The sequence below is a fragment of the Malus domestica genome, chromosome 15 (genome assembly GCF_042453785.1).
Source record: "Malus domestica chromosome 15, GDT2T_hap1".
Taxonomy (NCBI): domain Eukaryota; kingdom Viridiplantae; phylum Streptophyta; class Magnoliopsida; order Rosales; family Rosaceae; genus Malus; species Malus domestica.
Window position 1 is genome coordinate 32,335,657 of NC_091675.1, and position 18,586 is coordinate 32,354,242.

At 39.1% G+C, this 18,586-nt stretch overlaps 2 protein-coding genes across 2 annotated transcripts; one reads left to right on the forward strand and one right to left on the reverse strand.

The window, feature by feature from the left end:
- Window positions 1-309: 309 nt before the first annotated feature.
- LOC103401633 (uncharacterized) lies at window positions 310-927 on the forward strand. Its single transcript, XM_008340348.3, has one exon. The coding sequence runs from the start codon at window positions 310-312 to the stop codon at window positions 925-927; it is 618 nt and encodes a 205-aa protein (XP_008338570.3).
- A 383-nt stretch (window positions 928-1,310) lies between these two features.
- On the reverse strand, window positions 1,311-8,387 carry LOC103401617 (ATP-dependent RNA helicase DEAH11, chloroplastic-like). The gene is made up of 3 exons (XM_008340329.4): window positions 7,403-8,387; window positions 3,394-6,511; window positions 1,311-2,812 (listed from the first exon to the last, which is right to left on the reverse strand). The coding sequence occupies exons 1-3, from the start codon at window positions 8,231-8,233 to the stop codon at window positions 1,599-1,601; spliced, it is 5,163 nt and encodes a 1,720-aa protein (XP_008338551.3). The 5' UTR covers window positions 8,234-8,387; the 3' UTR covers window positions 1,311-1,598.
- Between the last annotated feature and the right edge of the window lie 10,199 nt (window positions 8,388-18,586).

Genomic DNA, 18,586 nt, shown 5'->3' on the forward strand with positions numbered 1-18,586 from the left:
TATTTTTTGTGTGCAAAGCTAATCAAACAAGCAAAGCAAGCAAGGAATTTTCCAACCTTTGTACTAAAAGCAATGACCAACATTTACAATTGTATTCAATTCCACAGACACCGTTTCATGCGGGCACACTACTCCCTCCGTCCCTCCCTGTCCTCTCTCTCTCTCTCTCCTCAATCCTTGTCTCTCCCAACCACCCCCACCCACCAAATATCCCCATTATTTTTTTTTTGTTTACATTTCAATCCTCAACAAATTAAGCAGTTTCCAATTCCTTTGATTGTTTCTCAACTTCTGATCAGTCCGACATCGATGGCTGGGCGGATATCTAATAACACAAAGTTGAATTCTAAAGCAGTTGATGGGAATGAAATGTTTCTGGGTCTAACTGCTGTTTCTCACAGGACTGCTGGCTTAGACCGCATACAGAACTGCGATCTTCCTCCGCCGGCAAAACTATTTACGGGTTCGGATCAAACTGTTGTGTCATCCATGAAAAGGATTTGCAGCGTGAACTCGGATCGAGACGCTGATCACAGGGACGATCAGTTTGACATGGATGGAAACCGAATTGACGGAGAGAATGAGAAGCTGGATCTTCTGAAGGCGCTGAGGCTGTCGCAAACGAGAGCGAGGGAGGCGGAGAAGAAGGCTGAGAGGTTGGGGAAGGAGAAAGACTCTCTCGCTAATGCGTTGCTTGCGGAGGCTAAAGAGTTGTTTGCTTACAGGCAATGGGTGATGTTGCTTGAGCTTCAAGTTTCAAAGTTGCAGTCGCATTGGGCGGAGCAAGAGAGTGATCAGCCGAGTTGTGGTTGTGGCAGATCAAAAGGAGGTGACGGTGGGGATGGCATCACTTGGGTTGTAGCTTTGGCACTTTGTTTTGGCATCGCCGGCGTAGGCTTGGCATTCGGTTGCAGATACTTGTACTGAAATTGCATTTTTGTACTGCAAAATATATAGGTGCATATATAAATAAATATGTAAATTTTTTTTTTGGTTAAAAGGGGCATATGCATTATGAACAAGCATTCTGTTAACTGAAATTCGAACAAGGATTCTTGGGGATTTAGTGGTCCAGTCGAGTGCTTCTCCATGCCACATAACATAGACAAGAGAAATGCTAAGGCAAGCCGCCGAATCCGCGAGCGGAGGAATTTCTAACCATTGATGCAATGTCGATTCCATATGGATCAATGGTCAAGAGTTGCTTCGTGAGCAACTTACCCTAGCACAGTTTAAAAATTACTGAATACAAGGGCTTATTAGAGTTTCCGATCAGTTTCGAGGTGACGGTTAAAAGCAAGCACACAAAATTGGATCAATGATCTCATCAGAGCTTCTCATTTCTTATTATCCAAACTTGATGAGAACACCGAAAAACTTGGCTAGAGTTCAGTCTGGTTAAAAGCACTTACATTGAGAAAAAGTACTTACAGAGAGAAAAGCCCTACCACCACCACCTATACATGTCTCAGCAATGCTGTGCTGGGAAGAAGCAATAGATAGGAAAGCAGCTCCTACTTGCTATACTGTGTCTACTCTACATTACCTATTTCATATCATATATCAACAACACTCTAAGCCGACCGATAAGTAACATATCAAATGATGGCCAGGTGAATAGTCCTCAAATGGGTATAGCATTCATCGCTCGTTGCATAATACTCCAAACAGACCCAGCAAATGTGCTTCCCACACCTACATTCTATATGGTTGCACCCGTCTATCTTCTCAATTGTATACCTGCATACCGGGCAGCTCTTCACATGTTCTTTTCCTTTGCACCACTGCTTCAACGATGAATCCGGGTCTTCCTTGAACTCCCGGTACTGCTCACATGAGAGGTATGGATGATGTTCTAAATGGCACCTGGTACATGTCTCGGCATAACATGCACCACAAACAAATGGTTCACCGTCTGTCCCAGGAGCAGCTACTTGATACACAGAAGAGCAGTCAGGAGACGGGCAAAACCTGTAGATACCTGCACTTGATGCAACAAACGCCCCCAGTGAAGCCCTAAATAGCTCCTCCAGCTTCTCATTTGATAATAGAGATTTCAGATCAATGAACAAAATAAGAGACCTGCAACCCTCGTGTGCACAAAACATTGGGAAACTATCTTGGTTCTTAATTGCCGACTCGCACTGCTCCACCAAACACGAGCGGCAAAATAAATGCCCACAGTCCTCAAGCCGGTATTCATCTTCAATCTCACACATACATATGGGGCAATCAACGTCACTCTTAAACCTCTGAGTTGAACTACCCGACTTCTGTACAATCTCATAAATACTCTCTTCTACTTTCTGCTTCACATCCTTGCTTCCATGGATGGAAATTACTTGATGGCGAACATTTAGACTTAAATCAGCCCCTGGGATCTTCTCTTTGAGCCCCCGTAAGTCTGGCCCAAACCTGTTAACAACCTCTTTCATCAACTCGGGAGGTAAGGTATGGCCTTGAAGTCGGATCTCAAGCAGCTTATTTTCATGGAGGGTTAAAAGGGAATCGACCAATTTCTTCTCGACCACACCAACTTGGTCTGAAGAACCAAAGACCTGTACACTGAGGCTACGTCTGTCAAAAAGAATATAGGTTCCTGTCTCTCGCTGGAGTGCATGGATTAGACTGATGCCATCTCTAGAGAAAAGAAGCTGTAAAACAGCTGGAGTAAGGCTGGCGTGGTCTATAGTCCTTCCTTTAACAAGCTCTTCCACACGTCTTCTCAGTTCTGCAACAACTTTTGTAGCATTGGCAGATATCTTCAGTCGGTAGGAACCATTAGCATTCCTATCTAAGCCGCATTCTACACCTGTAAACAAGACAAACATAAAGACGGTCAAACACCTACCTATGTCTATAAGAAAACAAACCTATTGTTCTTAGTCATTGTTAGTATAAACCAGTGATAGAAATAACAATATATTGGACAAGATAAAGCAGAAGGGTGCATTAGATTGTAAAAATTCCCAAAAAGGTCGTAAAAGGTCATACCCAGTGCACAAGGCTCCCGCTTTACGCAGGGTCTGGGAGAGGTGAATGTCGGCTAGCCTTACCCCCATTTATGGAGAGGCTGCTCCCAAAGATTGTAAAAATTCCCATATAATTATAAAATTAAAATGCTTTTGGAAGGATTACAAGACTCAGTCATTGCAAGAACCAAGTTCTCCAGAATGGCTTCTATCATAATGCTGCAATTACATGTTATTTCCGGGAGAACAGTGATTCACAAAACAGCTAAAGTTATAATTATAAAAATCCCAAGACATGAAGGAGGAATAATTAAAATGAAAAAAAGGGCGTGACACTAAAAGAAGAATACGCCAATATACTTGCAACCACAGAAAAAATATAAGATCAAAAGAATACAAAATCTTGGATAAGAAACAGTACCATTTAGATGTATAAAACTTGAGAGTAAAGTATCCAGCTGCTTCTTGATCACAAAATAGACAGGGGCGGGGCAGGATAGAGAGCTATGAAACAACTGCTGGCATTTCATCTTTTGCCATGGAAGGAACCCTGTCAGTACTTTCCCTTCTAATTCTTCTAAAGCTCTTGCCGCTTCCAAGTGTAATCTTCCATCAAATGTAATCAAAGCTCTCATGAAAACACTCTTTGGTTCAGGCTCGAAAACCTGAACACTGCAGCTATTGTGGGAATACCTCTTAGGCATAAAAGGTGATATTTCTTTTAAGAGTGCTTCTTCACAAAAACTACATGGCGGATTTCCTACAGCATCTCCTCTCAGCAGAAAAAAATCAAGGATTTGCCTTCTTGTAGCAGTCCTCAACACATCCAAAATTTCAGCCTCAGACAGATCTTTGCTTAGTCCATATATCACGACAGCATCCATGTCCCTTTTTTTGCTAATCTCACAGCGAATTTTTTTTCCACCAACTTCAAGGTTAGAAAAGTCATCAATTATGGGATAGATGTCATTCATGTAGCATTTGACGATTGCAAACCCCTTGCTTAGCCTGCGAGGCCAATAAACCTTAGCTCTAACAGCGGGGAATGAAAACATTTTATGATCTACCTGCGAAGGAATAACCTTCAGTATGGAGCCGCTAAACTCAGATTCGTTTAGCTCAGCTGCTTTTTGAGCCGCTTCAGGAGTTTGAAATGTTACCCTCACCCATTTTCCTTTGTCAACATTTTCCTGCCCAGTGCTGGGGAACTTGTGAATAGCACATATACCACCAGAGATAGACTTCTCAAGCTCACTAAGTAACTCCTTATCATCTTCAGAATCCAGTTTTGAATGAATTACATTAAATGTCAAACACCTTTTTTGAAGCTCCAGATGTTTGATCTCTGCACCGGCTCCAAACAATGCTACAGGAGGCAAGATGCCAGAACTGTGATATAAGCATTTCTCCAAGCATTCATTACGCATCCATTTTTGTTCACACTCCAAGGCATTATTTACAAAGCTTTCAACCCTATCCATGTTGTTTGAGGTGGCAAACAACATGATCTCATTCTGATAGTAATCGACTTTAATGTTGATAAGTTCATCCTCGCAAATTGTCCTAATACGGGACACGAGATGAAGCAGATAACTGTTTGCCTTCCCACAAAATCTTTTAAGAACAGTAATGCCAAAACCAGTCAACGCTTTCAGCTGAAGCTTTCGACTTTCCATCTTAGATACATCCAATGAAGGAGGAGGAAAAAGCGCAGACAAAGAGTTGAAATCAAAGGAAGTGACACACACCAGATACTGATTAGAAACCGACAGGATTTCACCAAACACTACCCAACTAGGTTTCTCCCCAAATACTAGCAATGAACACGAAGGATGCAGCTTAACATGCTGCCCAGTTAATGCCACTTCATAACCAAGTTGATCATAACCTGAGAACATAGCAACATTATCTGCAAGGGAAGAAAGTATAACCTTTTTCAAATGTTTGTCACAATCATTTGATTCACGTGGATCCCAACGCCAGGTACCAGAAATTATCATGTGGAGTTCATGTTTAAGGCAAGACTCCAATTCCATCACCGTGTCTTGGCATCTCCTCATTGTTTTGGCATTGATGCTGTTTTCCCAGCACCACACATTTCTCTTGTCTCGAGACAAAGAATCCCATTCCTTGTACACAGAGAGAAGGGTAAAGAGGTCACCATCACGATGGCAAAATTTCACCTTGATGCAGTCTGATCTAAGCTTTTCTTCATCATTACCAACTCTACAAAATATGCTGCGGGAATTTGCCATTACAGCTGCAAGAACAAGACCCTCCATACGCAAGTTAAGGTCACAACAACCAAGAATTAATTTACCAAGCCGAGGCTCAACACCCAATTTAACCAAGCACCGACCTTCCTGGGTTAACTCAAAAACACCATTCTTTTGCTTAACAGCTCCCAACTGAACAAGGTTCCTGATAGCCAAGTCAATAGCTTCAGAAGAAGGTGCATCAATAAATTTAAAGTCTTGTAAATTCTTGACGCCTAAAGCCAGAATCCTCAGAACTGCAACACCAAGATGAACTCTGCGAATCTCAGGTTCCTGACAAGGAGGCATAGCCTCAAAGTCATATTCTGAGTATAGTCTATAACATACTCCTGGTTCAGTTCTTCCAGCACGGCCACTTCTTTGATTAGCAGAACTCTGGCTGATCATACAAACTCTGAGAACATTCATGCCACTTCCCGGTTCAAATTTGCTTTCTTTTGCCATACCAGAATCAATCACATACTTTACCCCAGGAATTGTCAGAGATGTCTCAGCCAGATTAGTGGCGAATATGATTTTCCTCTTTCCAGGGTAGTTTTGGAAAACATTAAATTGATCTTCATAAGAGAGTTTTCCATGCAAGGGCAATGCAATTGCACCTGATGCTATAAACTTATCACAACACCATTCTACTTCCAACTGGGAAGTCAAAAAGGCAAGAATCGTCCCCTCTTTCTGTTTTCTGTGTACATCTGTTGCTACCCTCATCACATCAGAAACATAGGAAGCATCACTAGAAGTTCCTTCAGTGAAAGATGGTACATATCTAACATCAACGCGAAAACTCCTCCCCAATACATAAAAGATTCCACAATGATAAAAATATTCGGAAAGCACTTTGGCATCAGCCGTTGCAGACATTATAATAAGTCGTAAACTAGACCGTCGACCAAGTAAATCTTTTAACAATGCCAACAGGAGATCAGTATTCAGGCTCCTTTCGTGAGCCTCATCGACTATTATGCAAGAAATACCAGACATCTTAGTATCATTCATGTAATGCTGCAGTAAATAGTGATCTGTCATAAATGTCACCTTAGAAACCAACTGCTGCCCTGACAAAAATGTTGAATTACAAGATACTGATTTTCCTCTGTAACACCCATTACTTTCTTCTCTAACTCTCTGCGACAACGACATGGCAGCAATCTTTCGAGGCTGAGTGCATACAATGGACTGCTCGGCAGCAGTTCCAGAATCGACAAGAAACTGCACCAGCTGTGTACTTTTCCCTGAGCCAGTCTCTCCAATCAATACCGTGACCTGTGCAGATTGCAGTTAGAAAGAAGGACAAAGGTGCAAATCTAAAATTCTAAAGAAAAACCTTGTTAGGATGTCTACCAAAGATAAAGCACCTAAAATTGAGCTTATGCAATAAATTAGTGCTTAAAAAACAAATAAATTAATGCAGATAAAAAAGGTCGTACCCAGTGCACAAGGCTCCCGCTTTACGCAGGGTCTGGGAGAGGTGAATGTCGGCTAGCCTTACCCCCATTTATGGAGAGGCTTCTCCCAAGTCTCGAACCCGAGACCTACCGATTATATTAATAAAAAGAGCATATTTTCATACTATTCAGATTTTAATACATGCTTGAGCATTAGTGTTACAATCATTAGTGTTCACTCCAAACAGATGCAATTGAGCATTTAAACAACAGACACAGTTGCCTATCAAGAATGTTGGAAAATTGGAGCAACAGAGATTGCTAAACAAACCCAAAAAATTAACTACATAGCCAAATTTAAGCAGACTGCAGTTAGAAAGAAAGACAAAGGGGAAAGTCTAAATTATAAATAGAAACTATGTAAGATGTCTAAAGCACCTGAATTTGAGCTTAAATAATTAATTAGTGCTTAAGAAACAGACAAATAAGCAACTAACCTACAATGCAGAAAAGTTTAAATTTTGGTATTTAAAAATAAGGCATATTTTCAAACTATTCAGGTTTTAATACATGCTTGAGCATTAGATTTCACAATCATAAAGTTCACTCCCAACAAATGGAATTGAGCCTTTAAAGAAACATATACCGTTGCCAATCAAGAATGTCGTAAATTGGAGTAACGCTAGCCGAGATTGCTAATCAAACCCAAAATCAAACATCAAACGGAAGACGGAAAACAACTACACAGCCAAATTTAACCACATTGTACCTGCTGGGTAAGAATTTGCTGCAGAATTTGCTGCCGATAAGCGTATATGGGCAACCCTTCTTCGAGCCTGCGGCATTCCCGAACCATTAAGCTGTGAATTTGACTCCAATCATAAACTTCACTCGAAAATTTGAACACTTTCACCCCTTCTTCACCCGATTCCTCCGCCCTTTTCCCCTCAAGATAATCAAGCAAGCAATTCATGGCGGACTTAAACTCCCTAATCCTGCTCTCAACCAATTGAATTTCGCTCCTGTTCCTCTTTAGTGTCTCATTCAACTCACTGAAACTCCACAGATGGTTATGCCGCCGGAGCAACTTGGAAACTCGTTCGTTGTCGTTGCACAGCCAAACTCGCTTCGCCTCCCACTTCTTCACCGCCTCTCCGTCCATCAATTTCTTAATCCGGCCGGAGAACAGGGCTTTCAGCCGGTCCCGGAGCTCGTCGAGATCGGAGGCAACAGAGACGATTCGGTTCAACTTGGGAGTGAGATCATGAAACCGGTCCAGTCGGGACTCCCAAAAATAAACGAGGGCTTCTAGCGCATCGACCCATTGCGTGTAGAACAAGGAGGCCACGATGCGACTGGCTGGAGAAACCTCAACGCGTTCGGGCCTGGCCTTGCAGTTAGCGATCACGGCGTCGATTTCATGCTTTCGGAGACTCCGGTGATCGGCGAGTAGCTCGACGATGAAACTTGTGCGGGAGGGAGGAGGGGTTTGGCGGTAGAAGTTGTTGGGCGGGTAACTGGGTCGCCGGGGAGGCAAACGGCGGGGAATTCCCGACGGCTGAGGTTGCCGGGAAGTAGTGCGCGGGTATGATGATCTCATGGCATCGAAAGAACCGAAAAACCCCTAGAGAGAGAAAGAAAACAGAGAGAGAGAGACAGAGAGTGAGGATTTGAGGGAAGGTGAGAGAGAGAGAGAGAGAGAGAGGACAGAAGAATTTTCGGGGGAAAGGGAAGGGTGAATATTGCAAGTGTAGGGACGTGGCGGGCAATAACATCATTATATAGGTTTGGTGAGGTGCAATTTCAAAAGTTTAGAGTCACTACGCCACGGTCTATCATCTAGTCAATTACCCTTTGTTCTCTCTCTAGTCTCTTTCTCTCTCTCTCTCTAACCAACCAAATTTGCTTTTCCTGTAAGTGCTTTTCCTATAATTGCTTTTTCTATAATTTCGTTTTTCTTTAATTGCTTTGTTTCGTGCTCATCAAGATTATGGAAATCAATAGAAGTGAAAGGTCTTTGTGACTAGGAATCCTTATTCATCACAAACATTTAATCCTTATGAATTAGAGTAGGTGAGGGAAATAATTAGCGTATTGATACGTGTAGATCGTTTTTAATACATTATTAAAACACATATCTGCCAATTTCTAAAATGATTCTACATGCACCAGTAGGTAGTTGTTTATGCGCTTGTGTATGATGTACACATGAATAGCTATCAAGTTATCTCTTTCCAATTTGTTTCTGACTATCCCTCGTCATTTTTTAATCCGTTACTAGTGTAGTCAATTTCTGAGTGGATTCTGCATGCACTAATATGCAGTCGTTTATGCGCTCTTGTATGAAGTATAGTATACGTAAACGGTTATCCAGTTACCTCATTCTAATTTGTTTATGACAATCTCTTAAAAAATTTAATACGTTACTCGTACATACGTCTGTCAATTTCTGAGAGGATTCAACTGCATCCACCTATAGGTAGCCGTTTAGGCACTCATGCATGATGTACACCTGAAGCGTTATCTAGTTACTCCATTCTAGTTTGTTTTATGATAATTCCTCGTTATAATCTTGTTTTTCTCGTTCACATTAAAAATTTCTTTGAAAAATATTAATTGTTGAACTCACCTACTACCAATGACGAAGCTACATAGGAGCAATGGTTTCACCCTTTTGGTCTCGTCTGAAGTGATGAAATTCGTCTGTGTTTTCTAGGTTCCATTGCTGTTGTGCAGCTCTGCTGTACGCAAGTTCTATTACATCCCACTTCAAACCAATCAGAGAGCAACTGCTCTCAAATCCCCAATAGCATCATCCCCTAACCCGTTAGCCTTCCTACCTTCCAAAATTCAAGCCACCCCCAGCCCGGTCGCTTGCTACCAAGCACCACCTGTGGTTTGATTGGCCACTTTTCTCTAAATTTTTATGTTATCTTTAATTTCTATATCTATATTACCTCAAACCCTAATTGATTATTTAATAGGAAATTTTGTTAAATTTGTTGATGCACAAAACCAGAGGTCTTGGAACAACATAAATCCGACCGTGAATCTGCAAGTAATGTAAATAACACAAGATGTATCGTGGTTTACCCCAAGGTTTGAGCTACGTCCACACTGATATTTTATTTCTTTGAGAGGTGAGGGGAGTGAGGGAGCTCTGTAATGTGAGAGTTTTGAGAGGATGAAGGAGCCTCAAGAAATGGCCTCCTCTAATTATGAGGGTGAGGGGTTCTTTTATAAAATAAGGACTCCTCGCTTATTACATATGTGCCCCTTCCTTTATCACATAATTACCTTTAAGTACCCCCGAGTATTTGTACGAGATCTAAATACGAGGCCCTAAATATGGTATAAACAAAATTTATATAGAATCATAGAATAATTGATCAACACGGTTAGTGATTATGATTATTGATTATTCAATTATGGACAACTAAATTCTTTTTTAGCAACTGACGGGATTCGAACTCACACCATCTTACAAGAACTCAACATCTTTCCACCACTTGGTAAAGGGCCACTTGCAAATTAATTTCTCGATTATTGATTAATTGATTATTGATATGATTATTGGCATTGATTAATTGCCTACACACTTTGTGTGTATAAACACATTTTTTCAGAAAATGAGAAGGAGAGAGGGGGAGGGGAGAGAGAGAGAGAGAGAGAGAGAGAAAAAACATGGGGAAGTGAGAGGTTTATGTTTTTGGGCTTTTTTTTATTTTTTATTTTTTATAAATATTGGAGGTATTTTAACATCACATGTATGTGAGGTTTAATAAAAAACAGTAAAATTTGGACCTGTGAAATTACATTATTGCCTATCATTTTTTTTGTGTGATAGAAAACTAATTTATCTTTTCACCATTTTTTGGTTGACAAAGAGAGTTTTATTAAAGGAAAACTAATGAAAATGGCTTGAAAACTTTGAGTTTTAATGATAAGGACAAAATAAATGGTAAAGTGAATAGTACCACGATTGACTTTTTAGTGTAAAAATATGGTTTTTCGTTAAAGTGAACAGTACCAGGTGCTTTTCGTTAAAGTTCCCTTTTATTAATTAGTAGAGATTAGTCATATAGTATATTCTACTCTAAGATTAAGAATCTAATAAATCTTTTCGCATTATACAGTTACGTAATGGAATGATATTATAGAGAAACAGTGCTTAAATCTTCCTTCGCATTATATGGTTACGTAATTTTGAACCTAGCACTCTTTAAGTTCGTCCCTCCCTCGACAATTCATGACTTCGCCACTACCTACTACTATTACTAAAATGAATCCTTGAACTATAAACGCAATTGCTCTAAATTGATATCGAGCTTGACCTTACAAATTTTTTTATTACTTTTTGTAAACCACATAATGTGGCAGTTGAAGGTTGAACTTCTTCTTTAAATCGTTGAAAAAATGAATCCAACCATTAACCACCACATCATTTAATCTACAAAACATGGTCTAAAAATATGATCTCCAAGTATTTTGCATTTGTTTACAAAATAGCCATTTCGTTCAACCAAAGTAAACGTTAAGATTTTTCTCTTTTTGCTTCTTGGGTATATAAATCCCAACTCTTTATAAAATATTGTGCTGGTAGGTTCCGTACTAATATATTAACTATCAAGGGTTATGATTTTATACTTTCTTTTACCAACGAAAAGAAATATTATTATATTATAGTACTAACTACTAAAAGCAATATCATCATTAATTTTATTATTTTATTATTTTATTGTACAATGTTAATGTACTAATACCAAACATTTATAGACACGAAGAAGCCTGAAGTATCCCACACCTTGAAGCCTGATAATCCATATTTCGACCATTATTAACTAAATAATATTTTCGTACACAATTCGACGATAGCTTACCAAGGTGGCAATGTTTTCAAATTAATATTTCTTGCAGGTTAAAGTTTTAGGACTTTTAGGACTTTTAGTTTAAAATGCATTAGGAAAATAATCTTATAAAAAAACCTACCTAATGACGTTAGAATTCATAGTTTGTGAATTGTGGATAAAAAAAAGAAAAACAAAACTAGTGTGCATATATCCATGTAGAGAAATATTTTGTCCACAAATTTAATTGGAATAAATAATTTCTTATAAAACACTTACTAAATGGGATGGCTTATCAAGGTGGAAATATTTTCAAATTAATATTTCTTGCAGGTTAAAGTTTTAGGACTATTAGTTTAAAACGCATTAGGAAATATAATATTATATAACTACCTACTAAATGAGGTTAGAATTTTTAATTTGTGAATTTGGATAAAAATTATTGTCGTCCTCAAATTTAACTGGAATAAATAATTTCTTCAAATACACTAACTAAATGGGGCTAGAATTCTTAAAATGTGACTTGTGAAATAAGGAAAAGTGTATTCTTATGCATATAGAAGAATAATCATATTACAAAATAATATTTTAAGAATTACTTACTAAATGCAATTAATTCTTAAATTGTGATGTCCAAAATATAGAATTTATGTACGTAAAAAAAACAAGAATGCTAGTCTTATGCCTTTTTGGACCCGCAATTAATACTATACAATATGACAAGTAATATGTATATGTCAATGACTAATTTTATCTCATTTGATTTTTTACTATATATGTCACATCTCGGCCCGGGCTCGACTCCATCGTAGCACGATATTATCCGTTTTGGGCCTCGATCACGTCCTCACGGTTTTGTTTTTGGAAACTCATACAAGAACTTCCCAGTGGGTCACCCATCCTGGAAATGCTCTCGCGTGAACTCGCTTAACTTGGGAATTCCGATAAAACCCGAAGTTAGTGAACTCCCAAAAGGCATCACGCTAGGTAGATATGAGAATATACATATAAGGCATAGATGATCCACTCCCCTGACCACATCCCGGGCTCGACTCCGCCGTGGCACGATATTGTCCACTTTGGGCCTCGACCACGCCCTCACAGTTTTGTTTCTAGGAACTCACATGAGAACTTTCCAATGGATCACCCATCCTGGGAATGCTCTTGCGCGAACTCGCTTAATTTCGGAGTTCCGATGGAACCCAAAGTCAGTGAGCTCCCAAAATGCCACATGCTAGGTAGAGATAAGAATATACATATAAGGTACAGAGGATCCACTCCCCTAGGCGATGTGCAATATTACATATACATCGCACCACCCATTATATGGTAAAAATGTGATAAAATGGTGTCACTAATACTATAATCTAGTAGTATTTTTTTCTACATACGTGTAATGTCTCAAATTCGATGAATTTAATAATAAATTTGGTACCTAATTATAAGGAAGGAATTATTATGTGGCTTGGCTCCAAGGCCTCATTGCCTTTATCGTACAATGTATTGTATAAGAAGAAATAAATTGTGATATGCCTAACATTTACTCCGAAAAAGAAATTCTACAATACCTTTTATAAAAAAGGACTAAGATTGTCTGTACTCCCCATTTCATACTCTTCTCATCGCTTCCTATTTTTGTGGTTATGGTTAAGCCACGTCTACATTTTATATTCTCATTTCTTTTTGTCTTAATTTCTATAAAAAAAAAAGGGTAAATTACATAGTAGCCCCTCAGGTTTGAGGTCTATTGCAATCTTATACAACATCTTTAAAACATTTCACTTTCATACCTCAAGTTCTATTTTATTTCAATTTCATACAACCGTTAGATTTTCCATCCATGGATCTGTTAAATGCTGACGTGACTGCCACATATATAACGCGTGGCTGCCAAATGTCTGCCACATGGCAAATAAAATAATTTTTTAATTTAAAAAAAAAAAAACGTATCTGCCACTTTTTTTTTTCTCTTTCTTCTTCTTCTTCTCTTTCTCTTTCTCTTGCTTCTTCTTCTTCTTCTCTTTCTCTTTCTTCTTCTTCTTGGTTCGGACCCCCTTTTTTTTTTTTTTGCTTCTTCTTCTTATTCTTCCTCCTTTTTCTGGGTTCGGTCCCTCTTTTTTTTTTTTTTTCTTATTCTTCTTCTTCTTCTTTCTCCTCCTCTTCCTCCTCTTTCTTCTTCTTCCTCCTTTTTCTGGGTTCGGTCCCTTTTTATTTTTTATTTTTATTTTTTTTATTTATTTTTTCTTCTTCTTTTTCCTCCTCCTCCTCCTCCTCTTTCTTCTTCTTCCTCCTTCTTCTGGGTTCGGACCCCTTTCTTTTTTTTTCTTCTTCTTCTTCTTCTTCCTCCTCCCTCATCTTTCTTCTTCTCTTCTTCTTCTTCCTCCTTCTTCTGGGTTCGGTCCTTTTTTTTTTTTTTCTTCTTCTTCTTCTTCTTCCTCATCCTCCTCATCTTTCTTCTTCTCTTCTTCTTCTTCCTCCTTTTTCTGGGTTCGGTCCCTCTTTTTTTTTTTTTCTTCTTCTTCTTCTTCCTCCTCCTCCTCCTCCTCTTTCTTCTTCTTCCTCCTTCTTCTGGGTTCGGACCCCTTTCTTTTTTTTTTCTTCTTCTTCTTCTTTCTCCTCCCTCCTCTTTCTTCTTCTGGGTTCGGTCCCTTTTTTTTTTTCTTCTTCCAATTTCAGGTTTTTTTAAAAAAAATTAAAAAATTATTTTATTTGCCACGTGGCAGACATTTGGCAGCCACGTGTCATATATGTGGCAGCCACGTCAGCATTTAACGATCCATGGATGGAAAATCTAACGATTGTATGAAATTGAAATAAAATAGTACTTGAGGTATGAAAGTGAAATGTTTTAAAGATGTTGTATAAGATTGCAATAGACCTCAAACCTAAGAGGCTACTATGTAATTTACCCAAAAAAAATTAATATAAAATGTCGATGTGGCTTAACCGTGACCACAGAAATAGAAAAGGATGGGAAGGGTATGTGATGAGGGAGGGCAAACAATCAAGGTCCTATAAAAACAAGGTACTTTAAAAATAATTGATTTTGCCACTTAGTACTCCGGTCTAGTGGTATTCCTCTTCACTTGTAAGAAAGAAGTTTTAGATTCGATTCTCGCCAAAAACATATTTAAATCATATTATTACTAGCTCATTATGAGGCTAAGCCCACCCCCGTCTTTTTTAGTGTAGATGATATTATTTTTTTTTAAATTGATTTTCCAGTTCAATTCAATCTTCTATACCCATTGAGACTATAGCTAGTTCGGTATGAGATACTGAACCGAAACCATCATCCCGATTTCCAAACTGAAATATTTTGGAACAGGATTTCAAATCCCGAAACCGAACTGAATTTATAAGAGTCCCGAACTTTCGGGATGCCAAAATTTTGTTTTGGAATATCGGGACAGATCGGGATTGATCCTTCGTGCCTAAATCCAATTCATATGAAGCCAAATTGAACCATCACTCTGCAATTCAAAACAAAATTAAAAATAAAAATTCTGTAAAAAGCTCAAAATGATCAAACAAACAGATCCCAAAACCAAATTCAAATCAAATAAAGAATCAGATTACAACCCATTATTATTATTATTATTATTTTGAGAAAAGACTACAACCCATTAAAAAAAAACCACATAATTAATCATGAAGACCTAAAAGGATGGTTTTTGCTCTGATGCGGCGATGGTAGGTGGGTGAAGGTTTTAGTGAGGAACGGAGGATTTGGGTTGAGCAGAGACGGCGCAGATGCAAGAAGAGCTATTTTGGGGTTTTGGGAATAAAAAAGATACAGAGGAGGAAGAAGAAGAGAGGGAAGAAAGGGCAACAGCGGCAGGACATGAAGAGGCAGCTGTTATGGCAGTAGTCATAGCCACTAACCTCAAAAATGCGGAGGTAGAGGAGAGAACAGAGGCGAAGAAGTGAGAACTCGAGAGAGATGAGTGGTACGATTTGGAAAAAAAGGGAAGCTAAGTCCGAGATACATTGGACCCTATGTGATCACTGAAAGAGTTGGTGAAGTTGCCTACCGGTTGGAGTTGCCTCCGGAGTTATCTAAGGTCCATAATGTGTTCCACGTCTCTATGCTTCGACATTATATTTCTGATCCTTCTCATGTGATCCCTCCTCAACCGCTAGAGATTAATCCGGATTTGACATATGATGAGGAACCAGTCACTATCTTGGATTGGAAAGATAAGGTTCTAAGGAATAAGACGGTGAGTTTGTTGAAGGTGTTGTGGAGGAACCATTTTGTAGAAGAAGCTACCTGGGAGACAGAAGATCGTATGAGAGAGATGTACCCAAGATTATTCTATGGGTATTAAGTGGTTTAATTGGTTATGGGAATTTCGGGGACGAAATTCTATAAGGAGGGGAGATTGTCACAGCCCGTCCCGAACTTTTAATGTCGGGGACGTGAAATGACGGATTTACCCTTAGCGGGTATTAAGGTATATGTGTGTGTGACGTTATTTGGATTAACTTTATATAAGTTTTGGAAAAATATATTTAAGTTGGGATGGATTAAAATTAATGGTTTTGTAAATTTGTGTGGTTAGGGTTTGATGTTGGGTTTGTTTGGAGACCACACACACATCCTCGGGACATTTCCCTTTTCCTCCCCCTCTTTCCCGTGTCTTTCTCTCTCCTCCCTCACGACTCTCACTCTCTCTCTCTCATCCTGATCGTACGGACCAACACTAAAACCCCCTGAAACTTCAAAGATCGAGGATTTTGAAGACACCATCGTGCTCGTGAGGACTCTACGAACTCAACCACACCCATTTCAGGTAAGAAATCTTTCGATTTCACGTCGAAACCATAAGCACCGATTTTTTCACTGTTCATGAACTTGGTGTTGGTTGATTTTTAGGTCAATCCAAGCTTATAGTGAGCTTAGGGAGGTTCTAAGGAAGCTCGGGGACGTTCGTTTGGAAGTTTTGGACGTCGGGATCACCACGTTCAAAGTTGGCCGGTTTTCGTGGGATTTTTCCGGTGAGTTTTAGTTATTTTTGGAGCCTTAAAGTAGTATAGCGTGAAACTTCATGTTTGGGGCTTCATTTTGGTATAAAATACGAAGAAAACGGTTGAGAAACGAAGGAGAACAAGAAGTTTTAAAACTCGCCGGAATCCGGCCATCGGAAAAACCAGTTCGGTGACTAGCTGGGGAAGATGACGCGCATGGGGGGCGCATGTGTCCGTGCGTTCCCTGGCGCGTGGGGGCGCGTGCGACACCAAAAAATTAATTTAAAATTTTCTCGACGTCCGTGACGTCGAGTAGGTCGATGTGGTATATTCATATACCCAATTTGAGCATCGTATGAGAAGTTATTTCGAATTGTTGGTTATGTGTTTAAATTAACGTTTTTATAGTTGTTTCGCATATAGGTGACACTTATCCCGAGGACGAGCGCATCCAGGGACGTCACGGGGGTTACGACCCATCGACTTATCAGTGAGTGGGCAGTTTTGTTTTCGTATTACCTATATACAACTGTTTTTCCCAGAAAATGCGTTTATATGAAAATTATGATTTAAATTGCCATACATGCAAATGTTGAGATATTTAGTTTGATAATTGATGCATATATATGTTAATTGACGCGGTGGACGCACATGTGAGTTTTTATATTATTCAGATGAGTTATTTTATGAGAATTGCATTGAAAGCTCATAACCTGCACCCTAGGTGTTAGTGCTTATATTATTATTCACCACACCGCACGCTCGTCTTGGATCCAAGTAGGTGGATGTCGTACAGACCATGTGAAGGTTCCGACATGCTAGTCGTATAGATCACTAGATGTGATTCCGACTAGTGGGTGACCTTAGTTATGCGCGCTGATGATTGATGAGAGAAGCACTAGAGCGTATTTATACACCTTTCATCGTATAGACTACTATACGTAGTTCCGAGTGATGTGCAGTGTAGTGCCGTACAGGTCACAGTTGGTGACTCCGGCAGGGCCGTATAGGTCACTGTGGTGACTTCGGCTGAGTGAGATGTTGAGCTTTAGAATCAGTCGTACAGGACCATTGTAGGGTCTCCGGTTGATTTATTATTTCACCTGATTGATATTGATGCATTTCTGATTATATTTGGCATGGCGTGGCATATTATTTCTGAGATGTTATGTTGATGGATATGAGCTGAGTTTTGATGATATGTGTATATATATGTTTATATACTATTTTTCTGGGAAAGTATACAGGTTTTACGGTGAGGGGTTAGAAATGTTTTAAATGAAATGTTTTGGAAAATCTTTGATTTTACTGACCCACTCATCTTTGTTTTGCGCCCCTCCAGGTTCTAGTTAGCGGTTGGTGGCTCTCGGGGTCTTTTTCGGCATTCTGACAGACGTTCTGCATGTAGGACTCACATGCGGGTGATGTATTTTATTTTGGTCCTACTTGACTGCACTTAAACCTATGATCTGAATTTATGTGTTTACCTTATAACTCATCCTTTTATTCTAGTAGGTGGTTCTACTAGAGATGGTTTGAATTCCTTCATATTCTGTTATATCTTGCTTCCGTGTCGCACTTTTGGTTACGTCACGCTCACGTGACGGCCAGCACGCCTTGATTCTCTGAGTCGGGGTGTGTCACCTAGTGTCTAAAATAAGGAAAATAGATTGTACTTTTGAATTTAGATAATATTATTTGTTAAAAAAAATTTTCTGTTCAATTTATTTTTCTATATCAATCGAGACGAAGCCCTAGTGTCAAAAATAAGGAAACTAGAAAGGTAAAAAAAGGGTGGCTCTCCTTAATCTGGCCCCAATTTTGCTGACAGTTTCACTTTTCAGTAGAGTTCAAGTCCTCATAAGTCGTAAAAATAAATAAACAACATGAAACAAATGATGCCAAGATAATCTTTTATTTATTTTTTATTTTTTAATGAGTAAGCCACGTAAGTTGCGTACAACAGCCTTTACCTCATTCTAACATTTTTTTTTTATTGAGTACATCGATATTTTTATAGTAAGAGAATGAAGAGTTTGGTACAAACACATATTGAACAGCCTAATTTGATATCGAATTCGTCATTCATGAGATTCGAACTAAAACATTTCACTTCTAAGTAAAGAAGAATACTA